General features: G+C 42.6%; 1 protein-coding gene across 18 annotated transcripts in view; it reads right to left on the bottom strand.

Moving 5' to 3' along the window:
* VEZT (vezatin, adherens junctions transmembrane protein) overlaps nt 1–20848 on the bottom strand; it is a 90704-nt gene that overhangs the window by 33133 nt on the left and 36723 nt on the right. For 5 of the 18 annotated variants that reach the window (XM_008256901.4, XM_070052715.1, XM_070052718.1 and 2 more), the window contains exons 3-5: nt 16873–16962; nt 4130–4305; nt 1807–2082 (exon numbers count right to left, since the gene is read on the bottom strand). In XM_008256901.4, the coding sequence (XP_008255123.1) occupies nt 1807–2082; nt 4130–4305; nt 16873–16962 (542 nt within the window). Of the gene's footprint in view, nt 1–1806; nt 2083–3989; nt 4306–4752; nt 4871–15476; nt 15538–16872; nt 16963–20848 lie in introns of those variants that run through there. The other 13 variants (XM_051845764.2, XM_070052716.1, XM_008256900.4 and 10 more) reach the window with 7 other exon arrangements.

The raw sequence follows: 20848 nt of genomic DNA, 5'->3' as shown, positions 1-20848 counted from the left end.
GACAAAGCATAGTTTCTTCCAATACTTCTTCTGCCTATCTGCTATCTGAATAGGTAGAAAGTCACCATCTGGAGGTAAATCATGTCTCACTGACCCACTTTACCTTTCCATGCCACTTCCATAATATGGGTAAAAGAGGGAAATGACAAGAGGCAGCGAACTGCAAGCAGAAGTTAGACAAAGAGTGGAGCCACTTTACTTAGTCCTCTCAGCGAAATGCTGTTTAAGAATGAAAAGGATGCCGGCGCCGTGGCTCAATAGGCTAATCCTCCACCTTGCGGCGCCGGCACACCGGGTTCTAGTCCCGGTTGGGGCGCCGGATTCTGTCCCGGTTGCCCCTCTTCCAGGCCAGCTCTCTGCTATGGCCAGGGAGTGCAGTGGAGGATGGCCCAGGTGCTTGGGCCCTGCACCCCATGGGAGACCAGGAAAAGCACCTGGCTCCTGGCTCCTGCCAGGATCAGCGCGGTGCGCCGGCTGCAGCGGCGGCCATTGGAGGGTGAACCAACGGCAAAAGGAAGACCTTTCTCTCTCTGTCTCTCTCTCTCACTGTCCACTCTGCCTGTCAAAAAAAAAAAAAAAAAAAAAAAAAAAAAAAAAGAATGAAAAGGAGCTCTTACTAATTTTTAACTTTCAAAATTTGCTGCAGTCTCCTATCCTTCATCAACAGGCGGACTTAACCTAAGAGGAGGACAAAATCAGCAGACGCCATGGGTTGCTTTAGAGTTGAGCAGAAGTTAAGCCCTCTTACACCTTGTATTATTTAAATACTCAGAATTGTTGTGTAGAACACAACACACTGAAGAACAAGAAAACTGCTGGAGATTCTTCATGCCTCTGCGCCATGAGTTTGCAGATACAGTTGTTATGTTCAGATTATTTTTTTTCTAGAGCACAGCAGAGTGAAGGATGCGATGATGACTACTGAAGGTTTTTCACTCTCGCTTTTCCAGATATAGCTCATTAAAAGCAATAATTATTTTTCCCCATTTACTTACTTTCTCCCACCTATAGATTACAAAGGTTATGTAAATCATTTAAATATACTGCAGTACAGCTGTCCGTGTTAGTGTTTGGCAGGCAGCCTAGCATACTGGAAACAGGCTTTAGAAGGTTGATGAAATGGGTCTGAGTATTTACTCTATCAATTACAATGTGTGCCTTTAGTTGTATGCAGAAGTGCCTAGCAAAGGATATGGGTCATAGTTGGTGCTCAATAAATGTAACTTTCCTTTTTAAAACGGAATAGGGAACCACTATATCTTGTAGCTTCTAACATACTTACAGCTAGACTGGTGATATTTAATTTCCAAAAGGAATGTGAAACATCACTATTTGTATGATATGCTGAGTTTCAGTGGCTTAGTATCTCCTAATATTTACCTGAAGAGTATTATTAATAGATGTTGAGATGTTTCAAAATGAATTCATGTCAGGCACAGCTATCATTTAAATGGAGGGATGAAGGCCTTTGACAATCAACATTTACTGAGCAACTACAGCATGCTAGGTTCAGTGCCATGCATTCTCTCTATATATCTTACATAGTTACATGGCAACATATGGAATAATCTGGATTCTCCAAGTACTTTGGCTTGTCAAAGTAGATGAACAGATTCATTCATATATATCAAATATACTATATAGTGTTATTTATTTCTTCACTTAGCAGTTAATGGATTTTAACAAGTGCTAAAGAAAAACCCATTTTTCCTTATAAATACAACATGGAGATGTAAACAGGTAATAGTCTCCCTGAACTATTTAGTAGAAAAAATCATTTGAAAAATAAAATAAAAATGAACTCACAGTGTAAATCCTCTGGAAATGACTTCAGTTTCTTGAATGAGACGTAAAGATTTTCTCACAAGGTTAGTGAAAGCCCGGCTATTTGTGGCCATATCTTCCAAATGGAAAATGTATTTTTTTAGGGTCACTTGTAGTTTGGCTGTCCTCCATAATCTCAAGGCTCGAATGATCAGATAAACAAATAGAATTATTCCCCAAACCAGCCAGGAAGATATAATCCACCAACTGGGAAGCATAATGAGCAAACTAATGAAGGCAAATAGCATTGAGACATCCCTAGGAACAGAGAAATCAAGAAAATGACATCCATCAGACAAGAAAAAGAAAAATGAGCCATCAATCAGTAAAAGCGATGGTAAACTTAGGTTTACTAAAATAGACAATGCTAGCTTCTTTGTAAAGCAAGACTTAAAAAATGATATTTAATAAGGTAATGTGAATAAGAGGGTACTTTAGAGTTCATGGGAAATGGAATTAAAAGTTAAGTTTATTTTGGTAAAAACTTTTTGAAATGTAGACATGAGAGGCCTTCAAAAAGTTCATGAAAAATATGTATTATGAACAAACTATGCAAAGATTTTAAAAAACTTTTTGCACCAAAATAAAGTTACCTTTTAATTCCATTGTCCATCAACTTTCTAAAGTATCTTTGTAGTTTTAAAATACCTAGTAGCTTGCCAGTCATGCTAGGGTATTGCTATCTGAGTTATCAGGTTTAGGAAAAAGACATTAGAAATAGGTATCTTCAGAAATCACTTTTAAGAAAAGACACAGAACCCTCTACCAAAAAAGTCCATTTCAGATTTTAAAATCTAATTTCATGGATTTCAAAGGGAAAATATTCTTTCAGACATACTATGAATTCCTTTTTCCTATAATCAGACTTATTTGTAAAGACATCAAGAAAATAAACACTTTTCCAACTAGGAGGAATAAATACTTGACAAGTAATTGTTTTAAAAAGTGATCTACACTTCAAATAATTATCACCAATTTAAAAACTATATACTTGGCACAGACCATGATTTGGACAAACTTTGTTCTTTTACACTGTTTTAATTAAGATAAAATATATCTAAAATTTCTTATTCAGGCCAATTCCATATCATAGACTAAAACATTTCTTTTAAGCAATGAAGGATTTCATTAAAATGTGTATATTTAACTAAGAAGGGAGCACAGGGGGATGTACCTGAGACTATCTGAAAAACAATGTCAACAACACTTGGAAAGAGTTACAGTCACACTGCAAAGAAAGCCACAGATAAGAATGCTTTTTCATAAACACTTGTCAGCCCTGATTACCTTTGAAATTCCCCTTTTTCTAAATGATAAAGCAAAATCTCATTATATACTTAAATGTATTAACAGTAAACTCTAAAAGCATTTATAGCATTCATAGTTATTTAATCACATTTGTGACTAAAGGAAACTTAAAAGTAAAATAGTAAATTCTTAAAACCTATAGTTCATCTAGCAACATCTTAAATGCTTCTATTCCAAAAAATAGGATGCTTTACTTCTTCATGATGATAGCTGAGTAACTGCAGATTTGGAAAACATCATACTTGTTACAGTATGAAACTCATCAGTGTGACAAGAAAGACAAAATTCTGAACACTGAGGCCAACGAATGCAACTGCTTGTATAAGCACAAGAGTTGGAGCAATAATTTAATGTATTTTTTGATTTGAAGAGGATATAACAATTCTTTACTACTACTCCTTTCTACTATTCATACTCCTCCTTTTCATCCCCCATAGATTATGGCCTGGAATTCCTGCATCAGACTCAAATACTTCAAGTGTTAATGTTTTAGGATAGTGTGACTAATAAAATTATTTCTACCACCCATACTTTTTTTTTTTTTAATTATGTACTGTACAATCCTTTCTTAGCCAACACAGAAAGAGTTAACTTGTTTACCTCCATGTCCCATCCTAACCTTTGTGTCTCTACAATGTGGTTATGACATAATCTGTTAATTTAAGGAAACATAAAGGACTGGCTAGGTTTGCATACACATGTACACAGGTATACAAGTAGGAGATTCTTTTTGGGTTTGCTTGTTGAGCTGCTAAGCACAGAATTAATTTTATTAAGTTTGGAAAAATATAATAATCAAATTGGATTTTTTCCAGTTTAATTTTAAATAGTAATTCTTTCAGAAAAGCAATTGTTACCTCTGGCAATTATTACATTAATTGTAATGCTTAATGTATGGCATGTTTATAATGCCTTTATAATGCAGAACATGATGATGAATTTCCTCTGTTAATGTTCTATATGTAAGCAGTCAGGAGAGATATTTTCTGGACAGTACCAAATATTAGGGGTTGCCAGGGAGCAAAATGTTGGAAGGTGTCCATTTTCCTGTTGTTGAGGCTGCCCTGCAGACAGGATACTGGGATCAAGTAGCTCAATCAGCTCCACATCCTCTTGTAACAGGACTTCCTGTTGCAGGATGGTATGTAGTGAGTCGAGTCGGAATCCAATATCCTTGCCATTAAAACATCGGAAGAGAGGTATTAGTACATACGCAATATTGTATTAAATGTTAAGCTCATAATACTAATAAAATTTAGAGGTGCTTATTTTCAGCCCAGGCTCCAAGAAGATGTAATAGTCCAACTGATCTTCAATATGATACATCAAGTTTTATTTTTCACTGTAAAACGTGAAACAGTAACAATTGAGGTGGACACTGTTGAGCCACCAGATGTGAAGCACAATTTTTATTTTTCTAATTTTGAATTGTACTGTAATTACAGATTAATATATCTGTCTAGTTAACCCTAACTCATTAATTTAAGATGTTGACCCTAGATATTGTACCAAAATAGCCAATATTTAAGAATTATATCAGCAAAATCAGAACCTTCTACAAATAGGCATTCAAATATTTAAAGAGAATTATTGAGGAATGTAATGCAAATCCATACTAACATTTGCACAGCACTTTATAGTTTACAAAATGCCTTCACTTAAACCAGCTCATTTATTCCTGCCTCTCTTCTTTCCATCCAATGATCAAAGAATATCTTCTTTAAATCAGGCACCATGCTTGACGATGAAGACACAAAAAATGAACAAGATTTACAAGTCACTACTCTTTTTTTTTTTTTTTTTTTGACAGAGTGGACAGTGAGAGAGAGAGACAGAGAGAAAGGTCTTCCTTTTGCCGTTGGTTCACCCTCCAATGGCCGCTGCTGCAGCCGGCGCACCGCGCTAATCCGATGGCAGGAGCCAGGGGCCAGGTGCTTTTCCTGGTCTCCCATGGGGTGCAGGGCCCAAGCACTTGGGCCATCCTCCACTGCACTCCCTGGCCATAGCAGAGAGCTGGCCTGGAAGAGGGGCAACCGGGACAGAATCCGGCGCCCTGACCGGGACTAGAACCCGGTGTGCCGGCGCCGCAAGGTGGAGGATTAGCCTATTGAGCCACGGCGCCGGCCACAAGTCACTACTCTTAAAGAGTTTGTCATTCAATGGAGAGAACCAAAAATTAAGTAGATAGCATATAATGTGGAGTGCAATGAGGTAAACTCCTTGGGTAATAAGATACTGGCACAGATGGACCAAACTCAAAGTCAGAAAATATGAGGTTAGGCTGAGCTAAGTTTTAAAAGACGAACAGGAAATGGCCAGATGGAAGGGCTGGAAGAGTGGGATGGGACAGGATAAAAGCCCTTCTAAATGGGGGGGAAAATCTGATATTGTGTGCAGAATGCATGTGGTATGCAGACAAAATGAGGTAGCATTATTCGAGCAGATAGGTCAATTCTTACAGTAACCCTATCATGTACATTCTCCTCCTCCTCTCCATTTCACAGACAGAAAACCTAAGGCCAAAAAGATTGTGACTTTCCAAATCTGATTTCAAATCCTAAGTCTTTGGTAGTTGATTCTGCTTTTCTGTATATAGTCTGCCGCAACAGAAAATTTTGTTTCATTATTTAGTAAATTTAGTAAAAAAAAAAAAAAAAAAAAAAAAAAAAGCCGATCTTTTTTAACTATAGGATCAAAATAAAGAGAATTTTTAATGGACAAGGCCTTCAAGCAATTAAACCAAAACAAGCAAGCTCTAGGGTTTGAAGGAAGTACAGTAGATTTGTCTTCTTCTTCTTCTTTTTTTAAATAAAGATTTATTTGTTTATTTGAAAGACAGAGTTACAAAGAGGCAGACAGAAACAGAGAGATAGAGTCTTCCATCCACTGGTTTACTCCCCAAATGGCCACAATGGCTAGAGCTGGGCTGATCGGAAGCCAGGAGCCTGGAGCTTCTTCTAGGTCTCCCACCCGGATGCAGGGGTCCAAGCACTTGGGCCATCTTCTACTGCTTTCCCAGGCCATAGCAGAGAGCTGGATTGCAAGTGGAGCATTAGGACTCAAACTGGCACCCATATGGAACGCTGGCACTGCAGGCAGCAGCTTTATCTGTTATGCCACAGTGCTGGCCCCTAGATTTGTCTTCTTAGCTAATCATTTCCACACCAGATTCCAGCCCTAGCTGATAGTGTGGTGATCTACAAAGCAAACTGAACACATGACTTCTTGATCATTATTATATATTATATGTCACTTTTACAGAAAGAGAAGAATATCTTTAATATTAGGCCTACTTGGATATATTTTATTTACCTTCAATCCAAAGAGAGAACATCTTCTCAATGGAAAGCCAATCTTTCTTTTAGCCTGTGTGGTTGTTTGACCATCTACTGACACACACGGCATACACTGCTGTAGCACTTATATTTCATATTTGAACAACAGTATCCTCTCTTGTCTTATAGTCCTGACTATTTAATTATTTGATGTCTCATCCACTTTCATAAAGAGAGAACAGGGGCCAGCACTGTAGTGTAATGGGTTAAGCGACTACTTGCAAATTCAGCATCCCATATGGGTGCAGGTTCGAGTTCCACCTGATCCACTTCCAATCCAGCTTCTTGCTAATGCACTAGGAAAACCAGCAGAGGATGGTCCAAGTGCTTGGGTGCCTGCACCTACGTGGGAAACCCAGATGCAGCTCCTAGCTCCTGGCTTCGGCCTGGCCCAGCATTGGCCATTGCACCTATTTGGGGAGTGAACCAGCAGATGGAAGATCTCTCTCTCTCCCCCTATCTCTCTGTAACTCTGCCTTTCAAATAAATAAAATAAATCTTAACAGAGAGAGAGAGAGAAAACACAACAATTCACTATACTACTGATGAAAGAATGAAAAAGGAGGGTGCTGGCACCTTGGCACAGTAGGTTAATCCTCCACCCGCGGCACCGGCATCCCATATCGGCACCGGTTCTATTTCCAGCTGCTCCTCTTCCAATCCAGCTCTCTGCTGTGGCCTGGGAAAGCAGTGGAAGATGGCCCAAGTCTTTGGGCCCCTGCACCCGCATGGGAGACAAGGAAGAAGCTCCTGGCTCCTGGCTCCTGGCTTCAGATTGGCCCAGCTCCAGCCATTGCAGCCATTTGGAGAGTGAACCAGTGTAAGGAAGACCTTGCTCTGTTTCTCCTTCTCACTGTATCTAACTCTCTCTCTCAAATAAATAAATACAACCTTAGAAAGCAAGCAAGCAAGCAAGAAAGGAGAAAGAAAGAAGGAGGGAGAAAGGTGGAAGAAAAGACAGAAGGAAGGAAGCAGGGAGAGGGATTGGTGCTGTGGCACAGTGGGTTAAAGACCCAACCTGTAGCACCAGCATCCCAATTGGGTGCTAGTTCAACTCCCAGCTGTTCCACTTCCAATCCAGCTCCCTGCTAATGCACCTGGGAAAGCAGTAGAAGATGGCCCAAGCACTTGGGCCCCTGTACCCACACGGGAGACCCAGAAGAAGCTCCTGGCTCCTGGCTTTGGATCAGCTCAGCTCTGGATGTTGTGGCCATTTGGGGAGTGAACCAGCAGATGGAAGACTCACTCTCTGTCTCCACCTCTCTCTCTGTAATTCTGTCTTTCATACTAATAAAATAAAGCTTAAAAAACAAAAAGAAACAAAGTGAGGGGAGGGAAGAAGGGAGGCAGAAGAAAAAAAGAACAGAAAGAAAGAAGGGGCAGGGGGAGCAAGCAAGGCAGAAGACAGCAAAGCAAGTTTTTAGTAATCTGTGACTAGAATCTTCACATACTGACTGTACTACTTAGTTGGGATTCTCCAATTAGACACAACCATATTCAAATACAAGTATTAAACAACTTTTTTTTTTTTTTTTGACAGGCAGAGTTAGACAGTGAGAGAGAGAGACAGAGAGAAAGGTCTTCCTTCCGTTGGTTCACTCCCCAAATGGCTGCCACGGCCGGCGCACTGTGCCAATCCGAAGCCAGGAGCCAGGTGCTTCCTCCTGGTCTCCCATGCGGGTGCAGGGCCCAAGCACTTGGGCCATCCTCCACAGCAGAGAGCTGGACTGGAAGAGGAGCAACCGGGACAGAATCTGGCGCCCTGACCGGGACTAGAACCTGGAGTGCCAGCGCCGCAGGCGGAGGATTAGCCTAGTGAGCCGCAGTGTGGACCAAAAAACTCTAAGTCATACTTTTCATGAGAACTCTATGTACCCAATTTTTTTTTTTTTTTGACAGGCAGAGTGGACAGTGAGAGAGAGAGACAGAGAGAAAGGTCTTCCTTTGCCGTTGGTTCACCCTCCAATGGCCGCTGCGGCCGGTGCGCTGCGGCCGGGCGCACCGCGCTGATCCAATGGCAGGAGCCAGGTGCTTCTCCTGGTCTCCCATGGGGTGCAGGGCCCAAGCACTTGGGCCATCCTCCACTGCACTCCCTGGCCACAGCAGAGAGCTGGCCTGGAAGAGAGGCAACCGGGACAAAATCCAGCGCCCCAACCGGGACTAGAACCCGGTGTGCCTGGCGCCGCAAGGCGGAGGATTAGCCTAGTGAGCCGCGGCGCCGGCTATGTACCTAATTATGGGTAAACTTAGTGCAGCCTAACTAGATAAAAGCCAGGCTGACAGGGAGAATGCTGATAATGTACAATGGGAGTTCTCCCTCTTCAGATAGAGATTCCTCTTAATCTATTACTTTCTTATTCAACACCATTCCTTAGTGTCAGAATCATCTGCAAAACTAGGTTAACACCAACATCAATATGCTTAGAGGAAGTATTCTTTTTTTTTTTTTTTTTTTTTGACAGGCAGAGTGGTCAGTGAGAGAGAGAGACAGAGAGAAAGGTCTTCCTTTTCCTGTTGGTTCAGCCCCCATTGGCCGCTGCGGCTGGCACGCTGTAGCTGGCGCACTGCGCTGACCAAAGCCAGGAGCCAGGTGCTTCCTCCTGGTCTCCCATGCGGGTGCAGGGCCCAAGGACCTGGGCCATCCTCCACTGCCCTTCCAGGCTCAGCAGAGAGCTGGACTGGAAGAGGAGCGACCGGGACTAGAACCCGGTGTGCCGACGCCGGAGACAGAGGATTAGCCTATTGAGCCATGGCGCCGGTGTTAGAGGAAGTATTAATAGCTTTAGAAATAGTTGATTGAACAGGGTGACAAACCAACAATGTAAAGAAACCTGAGGGCCAATACTGTGGAGTAGCAGGTTAAAGCTCTGGTCTGCAGCACCAGCATCCCATATGGGCACCAGTTTGAGTCCTGGCTGTTCCACTTCCAATCCAGCTCCCTGCTAATCTGCCTGGGAAAGAAGTGGAGTATGGCCCAAGTCCTTGGGCCCCTGCACCTATGTGGGAGATCCAGAAGAAGCTCCTGGTTCCTGATTGTCTCAGTTCCAGTTGCAGCAGCCATCTGGGGAGTGATCCAGTAGATGGAAGACCCCTCTCTCTTCCTGTTTCTACCACTCTCTGTAACTCTGTCTTTCAAATAAATATAATAATAAATTTTGTTTAAAGAATTATTTATTATTTAGAAAAAAGTAACTTGAAAGGGATCAAAACACTCCAAGTAACTAAAGTGTTATCTTAATGATCAGACTGCCTCTAGAAAGGAAAAACTTGAGCCTTATTGTAGTAATTATAGCTATTCAAATTGAGATTAAATCAACTAATTAACACTTTAGTATAAATTGTAAAGGTAAGAACCGTGGCAGAGGGTGGAGGGAAGGTGGTACAATAGTTATGAAGCTGCTTAGGATGCCCACATCCCATACCAGAGTGACTGCGTTTCAGTCCTGGCTCCTCTGCTTCTAATCCCGCTTTCTGTTAATAGGCATCCTCAGAGGCAGCAGTAATGGCTCAAGTTCTTAGGTTCCTATCACTCATAAAAGAGACTGGGAATGAGTCCTGGACTCTTGACTTTGGCCTGGACCAGTCTAGCTGTTGTGGGTATTTGGGGAGCAACAAGTGTAAGAAGATCTCTCTTTCAAAGAAAATGCAGGGCCACCGTGGCTCACTTGGTTAATCCTCCGCCTGCAGTGCCGACATCCCATATGGGCGCTGCTTCTAGTCCTGGTTCCTTCTTTTCAGTCCAGCTCTCTGCTGTGGCCCAGGAAGGCAGTGGAGGATGGCCCAAGTGCTTGGGCCCCTGCAACCACATGGGAGGCCAGGAGGAAGCACCTGGCTCCTGGCTTCTGATCGGCGTAGCTCCGGCCGTAGTGGCCATTTGGGGGGTGAACCAATGGAAGGAAGACCTTTCTGTCTCTCTCTCTCTCACTGTCTAACTCTGTCAAATAAAAAAATGCAAATAAATAGTGAGATTTTTAAAAATATAAAAAATAACTGTAAAAATATGGAAATAGTATTATAATATAACAACCAAATATCAGAAAAATAGATACTTGTCAATTTAAGAATCTCTCACAAGAGCCCTATTTGAGTGGGGGAAAAGCTCAAGTCTATGTCTCAAACAAATGAAGAAATGCAAAAGGAATGAATTCTGATCAACTTAAATAGTAGCAGGTATCAGCTGGTAGGAAGCTCTGTGCTGCTGGAAGGTGTACTACAGTAAACTCTGGCTTACTCTCAACAAGTTTCAGAGACTGTTGTCTCTTATCCTAGAATGAGTACGTAGGTGTATATTCTACAACTTAAGTTAATAACCTCTCTAAGCCAGTATCCTTATCTGTGAAAAAGGGATACTAATACAAAGAGATTTTTTTTTTTTTTTTTTTTTTTTTTTTTTTTGACAGGCAGAGTGGACAGTGAGAGAGAGAGACAGAGAAAGAAAGGTCTTCCTTTGCCGTTGGTTCACCCTCCAATGGCCGCCGCTGCAGCCGGCACACCGCGCTGATCCGATGGCAGGAGCCAGGATCCAGGTGCTTTTCCTGGTCTCCCATGGGGTGCAGGGCCCAAGCACCTGGGCCATCCTCCACTGCACTCCCTGGCCATAGCAGAAAGCTGGCCTGGAAGAGGGGCAACCGGGACAGAATCCGGCGCCCCGACCGGGACTAGAACCCGGTGTGCCGGCGCCGCAAGGTGGAGGATTAGCCTAGTGAGCCACGGCGCCGGCCTTACAAAGAGATTTCAAAAGTTCATGGAGCATGGAATTAAAAGATCTTTATTTTTGTCGCTCCCCCTCTTCGTGGAGGAGCAACACTAAACCCTGCGCTGTTCTTTCGTCTGCTCGGCCCTCCCCGGGTTTGCTGCTGGTTCTTCCCGGGTTGGCTACTATCCCTTCCACCTCCGTGGAAGGGCAGTTCCCCCTGGCCACATTCCCCACTTCCGCAGGGGAGCGGCACACCGCCGGCCGGTTCTCTCGGGGGCTGCACGGGTTCCCTTAGATGTTCCCCATAGATGTTCCTGGTGCATGCCGTCTCTCTCCTCCTTTATAGTCCTCCTCCGCCAATCCCAACTCGGCTGCCCACACGCCGAGTACGCTGCTCTCCAATCAGGAGCAAGTCCTACAGTTAATTGGTTGAACTGGAGGCAGCTGTGCGGAAACTGTTTACTTCTCTCCCAGCGCCATATTGTGGGAGAGCAGATGCATAGAATAAGTCCTAATTCGAGTAACTTAGTCTAGTCCGGATTGCTCCCCACAATTTTGATGTAAAAAATTCTGAAATCCATGCATATAAGTAAGGGGGTGGTTTCCAAAAGTTCACGGAAAATGCATATCATGAAAATGCTGTACATGCATTTCAAAAATTTTTGCACCAAAATAAATCCATCTTTTTTTTTTTTTAAAAAAAAAAAAGATTTATTTATTTGAAAGGCAGAGTTACACAGAGAGAGAAGGAAAGGCAGAGAGAGAGAGGTCTCCTATCCACTGGTTCACTTCTCAATTGGCTGCAAAGGCTGGAGCTGTGCTGATCCGAAGCCAGGAGCCAGGAGCTTCTTTCGGATCTCCCACATGGATGCAGGGGCCCCATCAACCACTGCCTTCCCAGGCCACAGCAGAGAGCTGGATTGGAAATGGAGCAGCTGGAACTTGAACCAGTGCCCATATGGGATGCCAGGTGGTGGCTTTACCTGCTATACCACAGTGCCGGTCCCATAAATTCATCTTTTAATTTTACCATTCTGTGAACCTTTTGAAGTAACCTTGTAGTACCTACTTCATTGGGTTATTGTGAGGAGTAAAGAAGTAAATATCTATAAAATACTAGAGTGTCTGTCATAGAGCAAACACTATATAAGTGTTAGCTGTGTTCTTACTACATACAAAAATAATTAAAACACAATAAAGAAAAATCACACACTGAACACAACACAAAAGGCTAAAGTTTTTTGGAAGGTCTAGAGAAAAAACTAGGATTCCTTACTGAAAAGATCCCAATAGACCACGAGAAAATCAGAAAGAATTCCATCACACTGTAATAGCATGAACACAGACAGAGACAGCAAAAATGGAAAAAAGGAAAATACTAGTGGACAACACTAGAAAGATAGGTTAGGGTCGAATGAATTATACAGATTCTTTAATGCTGAAGTGATGGATTTGAACTTGAATTGGTGAATATGAAATCTTTTTAGGATTGATATAGGGAAATGGCATGAAAACATAGGAGGATCTCTGCTTGGATGGATGGAAAGGATATGAAGGGCCGGTGCTGTGGAGCAGCAGGTTAACACCCTGGCCTGAAGTGCCGGCATCCCATATGGGCGCCGGTTCGAGACCTGGCTGCTCCTCTTCTGATCTAGCTCTCTGCTATGGCTTGGGAAAGCTGTAGAAGACGGCTCAAGTCCTTGGGCCCCTGCACCCACGTGGGAGACCCGGAAGAAGCTCCTGGCTTCAGATCAGCACAGCTCCGGCCGATGAGGCCAGCTGGGGAGTGGACAAGCAGATGGAAGACCTCTCTCTGTCTCTCTCTCTCTGCCTCTCCTCTATGTGTAACTCTGACTTTCAAGTAAAAATAAATAAATCTTTTTTTTTTTTTTAAGAAAGGATATGAGAAGGTACAGCTGAAGAATAAGGAGATTTCTATTTTTCTTCCATGGAGGTAAAGAAGGGAATTTATTCATGTGTCAATCTATTTCAATGATTTTATACACTTTTTAATATTATGGCACTTTTTCATAAGGTTGATTTAAGATCAAATGAGATGACATGTCTAGAAGCAGTTTATAGGCTAAAAGTTCTTTAAGAAGTGCTATCATCAGTACCTTCATTATTGCTATAAGGGAATTTTTTTTTAATCTTTAAGAAAAGTACTACAGAAATGAATAATAAAAGATGGGTGTAGCAGGTTAAGCTGACATATGCAATGCTGGCATCCCATATCAGAGTGTTGGTTACAGTCCTTGCTACTCTGCTTCTGATACAGCTTCTTACTAATGCATTTGGGAAAGCAGTGGAAGATGGCTCAAATACTTGGATTCCTGCTACCCAAGTGGGAGACATGGGTGAAATTCTAAAATTCCAAGTTCCTGGTTTTGGTCTGGTTTAGTCCCAGCTGTTGTGGGCACTTGGAGAATGAACCAGCAGACAGAAGATTCTCTCTCTCTCTTTCTCTATCTTTCCTTCTCTTTGTTACTCTGCCATTCAAACAAATACCTTTTTTTGCCAGTACCACTGCTCACTTGGCTAATCCTCTGCCTGCAGTGCTGGCACACCGGGTTTTAGTCCCGGTTGGGTGCTGGATTCTGTCCCGGTTGCCCCTCTTCCAGGCCAGCTCTCTGCTGTGGCCCGGGAGTGCAGTGGAGGATGGCCCAGGTCCTTGGGCCCTGCACCCGCATGCGAGAACAGGAGGAAGCAACTGCCTCCTGGCTTCAGATCAGCACAGCGCGCTGGCCGCAGCACGCCGGCTGTAGTGGCCATTTGGGGGGTGAACCAATGGAAAAAGGAAGATCTTTCTCTCTGTCTCTCTCTTTCTCTCTCTCACTAACTCTGCCTGTCAAAAAAAAAAAAAGAATAAAACAAATACTTTTTTTTTAATAAAAAGAAAAATGAGGGGGCTGGCACTGTGGGGCAGCAGTGCTGCCATCCCATATGGGCACAGGTTTGGGTCCCAGGTCTTTGCTAATGCACCAGGGAAAACAGCAGAGGATGGCCCAAGTCCTTGGGCCCCTGCACCTATGTGGGAGACCTAGAAGAAGCTCCTGGCTCCTGAGTTTTGCCTGGATCAGCTCCGGCCATTGCAGCCATTTAGGCAGTGAACCAGCAGATGGAAGACCGATCTCTCTCTCTAACTCTGACTTTCAAATAAATTAATTGACCTTAAAAAAAAAAAAGGTGGTGGAGGGGTGCTGGCGCTGTGTCATAGTGGGCTGAGCCTCTGCCTGTGGTACTGGCACCCAATATGGGCACTGGTTCATATCTCAGCTGCTCTTCTTCGGATCCAGCTCTCTGCTTGTGGACTGGGAAAGCAGTAGAAGATGGCCCAAGTCCTTGGACCCCTGCATCCACCTGGGAGACCCAGAGGAGGCTCCTGGATCCTGGCTTCAGACTGGTCTAGTTCTAGCCTTAGCAGCCATTTGGGGAGTGAACTAGCAGATGAAGACCTTTCTCTCTGTCTCTTCCTCCCTCACTCTATATCTCTACCTCTCAAATAAATAAATAAAAAGAAAGAAAGAGAGGAGGGAGGGAGGAGAGAGAGAGAGAGGGAGGGAGGGAGGGAGGGAGGAAGGAAAGAAGGAGGGAAGGAGGGAAAGAAGGAAGAAAAATGAGGGGCTGGTGTTATGGCAGAAGAGGTTAGCCTCCACTTGCAGTGCTGGCATTCCATAAAGGCACCAGTTCATATACTACCTGCTCCATCTCCAATTCAGCTCCTTGCTAATGGGCTTAGGAAAGAAGTGGAGAATGGCTTAACTGTCTGGGCCCCTGCCTCTATGTGGGAGACCTGGAAGAAGTTCCTGGCTCCTGGCTTTAGCCTGGCTAAGACCAGGCTGTTGCAACCATTTGGGGAGTGAACCAGTGAGTGGAAGATATCTTTCTCTTTCTCTCTGTCTCTTCCTCTCTGTAACTCTGCCTTTCAAATAAATAAATCTTAACAAAACAAAAAACTAAAATGTTCAGGTATCATGGAGCAATTACCAATATTTTTATAAAAGGTAAGAGGTGCAGCTTCAGTATCTGTATATCTAACAAAAATTTAAATATGTCACAATCAAGGAGAAAAGTCCAACAATGTTATACCACAGGCCGACTGGGAAATTTCCTGTCCTTTACTAGTTAACGGTTTCTTAGGTGGGATTCCTATCATTCTCTATAAAAAGACACAAAAGGTATGCATACAGAAGCTGGCACTTTATAATGAAATACGACACAAAAATGTGCCTAGTAACAAAGAACCAAGAATGAAGACTAGGCCTATGCAGACTACGATCAAACCACAGAAAAATGTATATGGATCCATATACCTTACCACAGTCCTAGTATCACTGAAGAAGGAGATGGCTCCACTTGGGTAAAGTTGATAGTCTATGTAGATAACAACACATTTCAGTGACCTTAGCAACACTCGTTCTACAAAGATGAAACCCTTAACACAGAACTTGACAATTTGGATTGCTATAAAAGTAATTTTAGTCTGTGATAAAATCATCATAATCAATTTAGGGAGGTAGTATGTTTTACTGAAGAGCATGAGCTTTGGAACTAGGGGATCAGTGTTCAAATTCTATATCTATCATTTTCTACCTAAACATTCTTTTTTTAAAATTTATTTTTGAAAAGATTTATTTATTTATTTGAAAGGCAGAGTTACAGAGAAGGAAGGAAAGACAGAATGAAAGAGAGATCAATCTTCTATCTACTGATTCATTCCAGTGGCCACAACAGTTGGGGCTGGGCCAGGGTGAAGCCAGGAGCTTGATCCAGGTCTCCCAAGTGGGTGGCAGAAGTCCAAGTACTTAGGCCATGTTCCTCTGCTTTTCTAAGGTGCATTAGCAGGTGGGCTGGCAGTAGAGCAACAGGGACTCAGACAGGTGCTCATATGGGAGGCCGCTGTTGCAGGGGCTTAGCCTGCTGCACCATAATGTTGGTCCCAACCTCAACGTTCTTGATCCATTCAGTCAATATTTTACTAAATTAAAGTGAAATGTCTAAACATTTGCTTTCTCATTGGTAAGATACACTAAACCTTTTAATGTTGATTAGAGTACCAAATCAAAATGTGAAAGCTTGTGTAAAGGAGCTCTTTAAAAAGGCTAATTTATAGGAATGTTAATTTTTAAGGTCCTGAAAACTGTTATTTGTAACTTGATCACCTCTTCTGGGAATTACCAGAACTTTATAACTTAAAGTTATTAGCTGTACTGCCTGGATTCTGGTTGAATCGTGTCCCCTAGGGTCAGGGGTCAAACAACAGATATATTACAGCAGAGAAAGGAAGAAAGCAAAGAAAACCTCCCAGGAATCAAAATGACCGGCACCATTCACTATTCCAAGAATTTGGGAAATTCCATGATTTATCAGCACTGTGTGACTGGACTGATCCTATTGCTAGATCGATTTGTATCCCCTTCCCTACTAAGAGGAATACTTGTTAATGGAGGAAGAAGGTGGCACTATGTTAGTAATCTAACAAATAAGGTTTCAGTAAGTACCAGAATATTCTAAATGGCTAATAACCTCTCAGAAGAGTTATGAAGAATACAAATAAGCCCAAGTTAAAAGGTTCCCAGTGATTTCAGAATTTCTAATAAAAATCAATCACTGCCCAAATTAGCAGCAAAACAAATTCTGATCCATCACTTCTCTCACTCATGAACTAGAGCTATGAAAAGTGAAAAAAGAAGTAAAGTGAACACTCACCAACTTGTGAAGTAAGTCATCTGTCTTACTGTGCTGAGAAAAAAAAATCCAATTTTTGATAGTTTCTATTACTTTTAACAGGATGCCTTGCTGAAAGAGATGAATTATATTGTATAGGATTATTAAACTACAGATAGCAAACAAATTCTAATAACTTATCTCTAATTAATCAGAATTTTTATCAGAAAAGGCAGCAAACAATCACCAAAGCTACATGCTTTGTCAATGTCTCACTTTTCTTGTTAGTTCCCAAATGTAGTTGCACATTAGAATCACCTGGAGATTTTAATTAGAAACATACTCCTGACGGATGCTGCGGCTCACTAGGCTAATCCTCCACCTGCGGCGCCGGCACACCGCGTTCTAGTCCTGGTCGGGGCGCCGGATTCTGTCCAGATTGCCCCTCTTCCAGGCCAGCTCTCTGCTGTGGCCCGGAAGTGCAGTGGAGGATGGCCCAAGTGCTTGGGCCCTGCACCCCATGGGAGACCAGGAGAAGCACCTGGCTCCTGGCTTCGGATTAGCGCGGTGCGCCTGCCACGGCGCACCGGCCGCAGCGGCCATTGGCGGGTGAACCAACGGCAAAGGAAGACCTTTCTCTCTGTCTCTCTCTCTCTCTCTCACTGTCCAACTCTGCCTGTCAAAAAAAAAAAAAAAAAAAAAAAAAAAAAAAAAACTCCTGGGGTCCCAAACTAAAGATTTTGATTCAATAGGTTTGGAATGAGACTAGAAATATGATTCTTGGAGTAGTCAGAAGTCTACATTCTGATGCACCCCATTTATTTTGGGAACACTATATGCTATCTACATTAATATGATGACAGCATTTATTTCAGAATGAAAGCTACCATATGCTCCATGTTTTCAAATATTAAGACTACTTCATTCTACAATACTAAAGCAGAAGGATTTTTTAATTTTTGTCTAATAGAAACATTTTATTTTAAAAGTTTTAGACTTTTATTTAAAAACATTTTCTTTTTTAAATTTTGCATTAACAAGAACTACATGTATATTTTATGAGGTATGGTGAATATTTCCTCAAATATACACAGCATAAAGCAATCAAAAGGCAATTAGCCCTTCCATTTCTTTAGCACACACTATAATTACCCTACTGGTCTACAGAACACCAGAACCAATAACTTTTGCCCACGTGCATGTTGGTACTCATTATCATTAACCTCCACCCTTCCCAATCTCTAATAATCACTAATTTATAACCACATACACCGTATGTGTATTCTAAACTTTTACATTTGACAGAAAGCATGCACTTATTTGACTTTTCTGTATCTTGCTTATTTCATTTTATCATAATGATCTCCAGTTCTATCCATTTTATTCCAAGAAGGATTTATTCTTCTTTTTTTATGACCAATATTCCACTCTGCATATATACACAACATTTTCTTTATTCACTCATCCACTGATAGATACCTAGGCTGATTCCATATCTTGACTATTGTGGTTACTGCTGCAATGAATATGGAAGTGCAGATATCTCCTTCATATGTTGAACTCATTTCCCAGAAAAGATATTTGAATCATTTTACAAAAACTGTCATAGAATGAAATAAAAGTTGTTTTTTTTTTTTTTTTTTGGACAGGCAGAGTGGACAGTGAGAGACAGAGAGAAAGGTCTTCCTTTTGCCGTTGGTACACCCTGCAATGGCTGCCGCAGCCGGTGCGCTGTGGCCAGTGCACCGTGCTGATCCGATGGCAGGAGCCAGGTACTTATCCTGGTCTCCCATGAGGGTGCAGGGCCCAAGCACTTGGGCCATCCTCCACTGCACTCCCTGGCCACAGCAGAGAGCTGGCCTGGAGGAGGGGCAGCCGGGACAGAATCCGGCGCCCCGACCGGGACTAGAACCCGGTGTGCCGGCGCTGCAAGGCGGAGGATTAGCCTAGTGAGCCGCGGCGCCGGCAAAGGTTTTATTATCTAGAAAAATTTTATGTATTTATTTTTATGTATTTGGGAGGCAGAGAGACTCAGGCACAGGGAACAAGGGAGGGAAAGAGAGTGAGAGCAAGAAAGAGAAAGACACGCGTGCGCGCGCGCGCGCACACACACACACACACACAGACTTCCCAGCTGCTGGTTTACTCCTCAAATGCCTGCAACCGCTGGGGTGGGGCCAGGCTAAAGGCAAGGGCAGAAGACCCACATGGGTGGCAGGGATCCAGATACTTGAGCAGTCACTTGCTGCTTCCTAGGAAGCTGGACTTGGGAGTGGCTGCATAGACTGGAACGTAGTAACTCTGACATGGAACATGGGTATCCCAAGTGGTATTTTCAACATTATGCCAAATGCCTGCCCCAGTTTTATTACCGAATCAACTAAAAATCAATTTTCCTTAATAGCCCACTCCTTAAGCATGCCAGTAAATGCAGTTTATAATCACTGAAGGATTACTATATCCCAGATACTACAAAGGGCCATGGGAACAAAAATTATTCATAATTGCTGTTTTCAGGAACTTAGTGTAGAAGAAACATTACAAATAATTACAAACCAGTGTAAAGTCTGGAAAACTATGGGCAAAGAGGAGGCCAGAAAGGAGCAAACACTGAAGCTAAGCCCTAATAGATAAGTAGAGATTCAACAAAGGAGGGAAGAACATTCCAGGCAAGGTAACAGAATAAGCAAAGGAGAGCCATGACAGCACATGCCATAACAGCACATGCCCTGGAGAAGGAGGCATAGTCTGGGGCTATTATGAGCAAGGGGAGATAGGATTAGTAAAGAGGTTAAAAAACGGATGTTAAATCCCATACTAGTTTATACTTCACTCTATAGGCTGTGAGAGCCACCAAATTTTTTATAAGTAAATAAATAAATCTTTTTATAAAAGATTAATTTTATTATTTGAAAGACAGATTTACAGAGAGAGGTAGACACAGAGAGAGAGAGAAAGAGAGGTCTTCCATTTGCCGATTCACTACCAAGAAGGTCACTAAGGCCGGAACTGAGTAGATCCGAAGCCAGGAGCTAGGAGCCTCTTTCAGGGTGCAGGGTGCAGGGTGCAGGGGCCTAAGACCTTGGGCCATCCTCTGCTGTTTTCCCAGGCACATTAGCAGGTGGCTGGAGCGGAAATGGAGCAGCAGAGACTTGAACTGGCATCCATCTGGGATGCTGGCACTGCAGGCAGGGGCTTTAACCTGCTCTGGCACAGCGCCAGTCCCAAACTATTTTTTTTAATATTATCCTTTTTCACCTACTTGAAAGATGAAGTAACAGAGCGAGAAAAAGAGAGACAGAAACAGAGAGAGAGAGAACAATTTTCCATCTACTGGTTCACTCCTCAAATGCCTGCAACAGCCAGGACTGGGCCAGGCCAAAGGCAGGAGCCCAGAACTCCATCTGGGTCTCCCACAGGGGTGGCAGGGCCTAAGCACTGAGTATCTACTGCTTCCCAAGGTACATTAGCAGGAATCTGGGAATTGAACCAACTGCTTCCCAAGGTACATTAGCAGCAGCTGGGAATTGAACCAACACTCAGATATGGGATGCCAGCACTGTACAATGCCTGCCCCTGTACATAGAAGTTGAAATAACAAAATCAGCATTTTAGAAAAATAACTGGCCACTAGGTGTATTGGCAGAGAGTGACTGTAGGCAAGTTGCATGATTAGGAGAGTATTTAATAGTCCACCTAAATAATGGTAAAGGTCTAAATTAGATAATGAATGCAAAAATGATAAAGAATAAGGGTTAGACTTAAAAGCATAGAAGTTGACTTGATATATCATTTAGTGCCAAAGCAACATGAGAGTGATTGGAAATGATAAGATAACTGAGAGAGTGGCAATATGGGAATACAGAAAGAAGATTCTGTTTGTTTTGGAAGTAGCTGGGGGGAAAAGTTCAGTTTGGGACAACTGAACTTGAGCATACCAGGTTTATGCAGTTAAAAATATCTTACAAGCACTTGAAACTCAGAAAAACCTCAAAAATGAACATAAGCTTTTGTTGTT

This window comes from Oryctolagus cuniculus, chromosome 11, assembly GCF_964237555.1.
Source record: "Oryctolagus cuniculus chromosome 11, mOryCun1.1, whole genome shotgun sequence".
NCBI lineage: Eukaryota > Metazoa > Chordata > Mammalia > Lagomorpha > Leporidae > Oryctolagus > Oryctolagus cuniculus.
The sequence above is the reverse complement of the archived record's forward strand: the minus strand, read 5'-3'. Positions and strand labels throughout refer to the sequence as shown.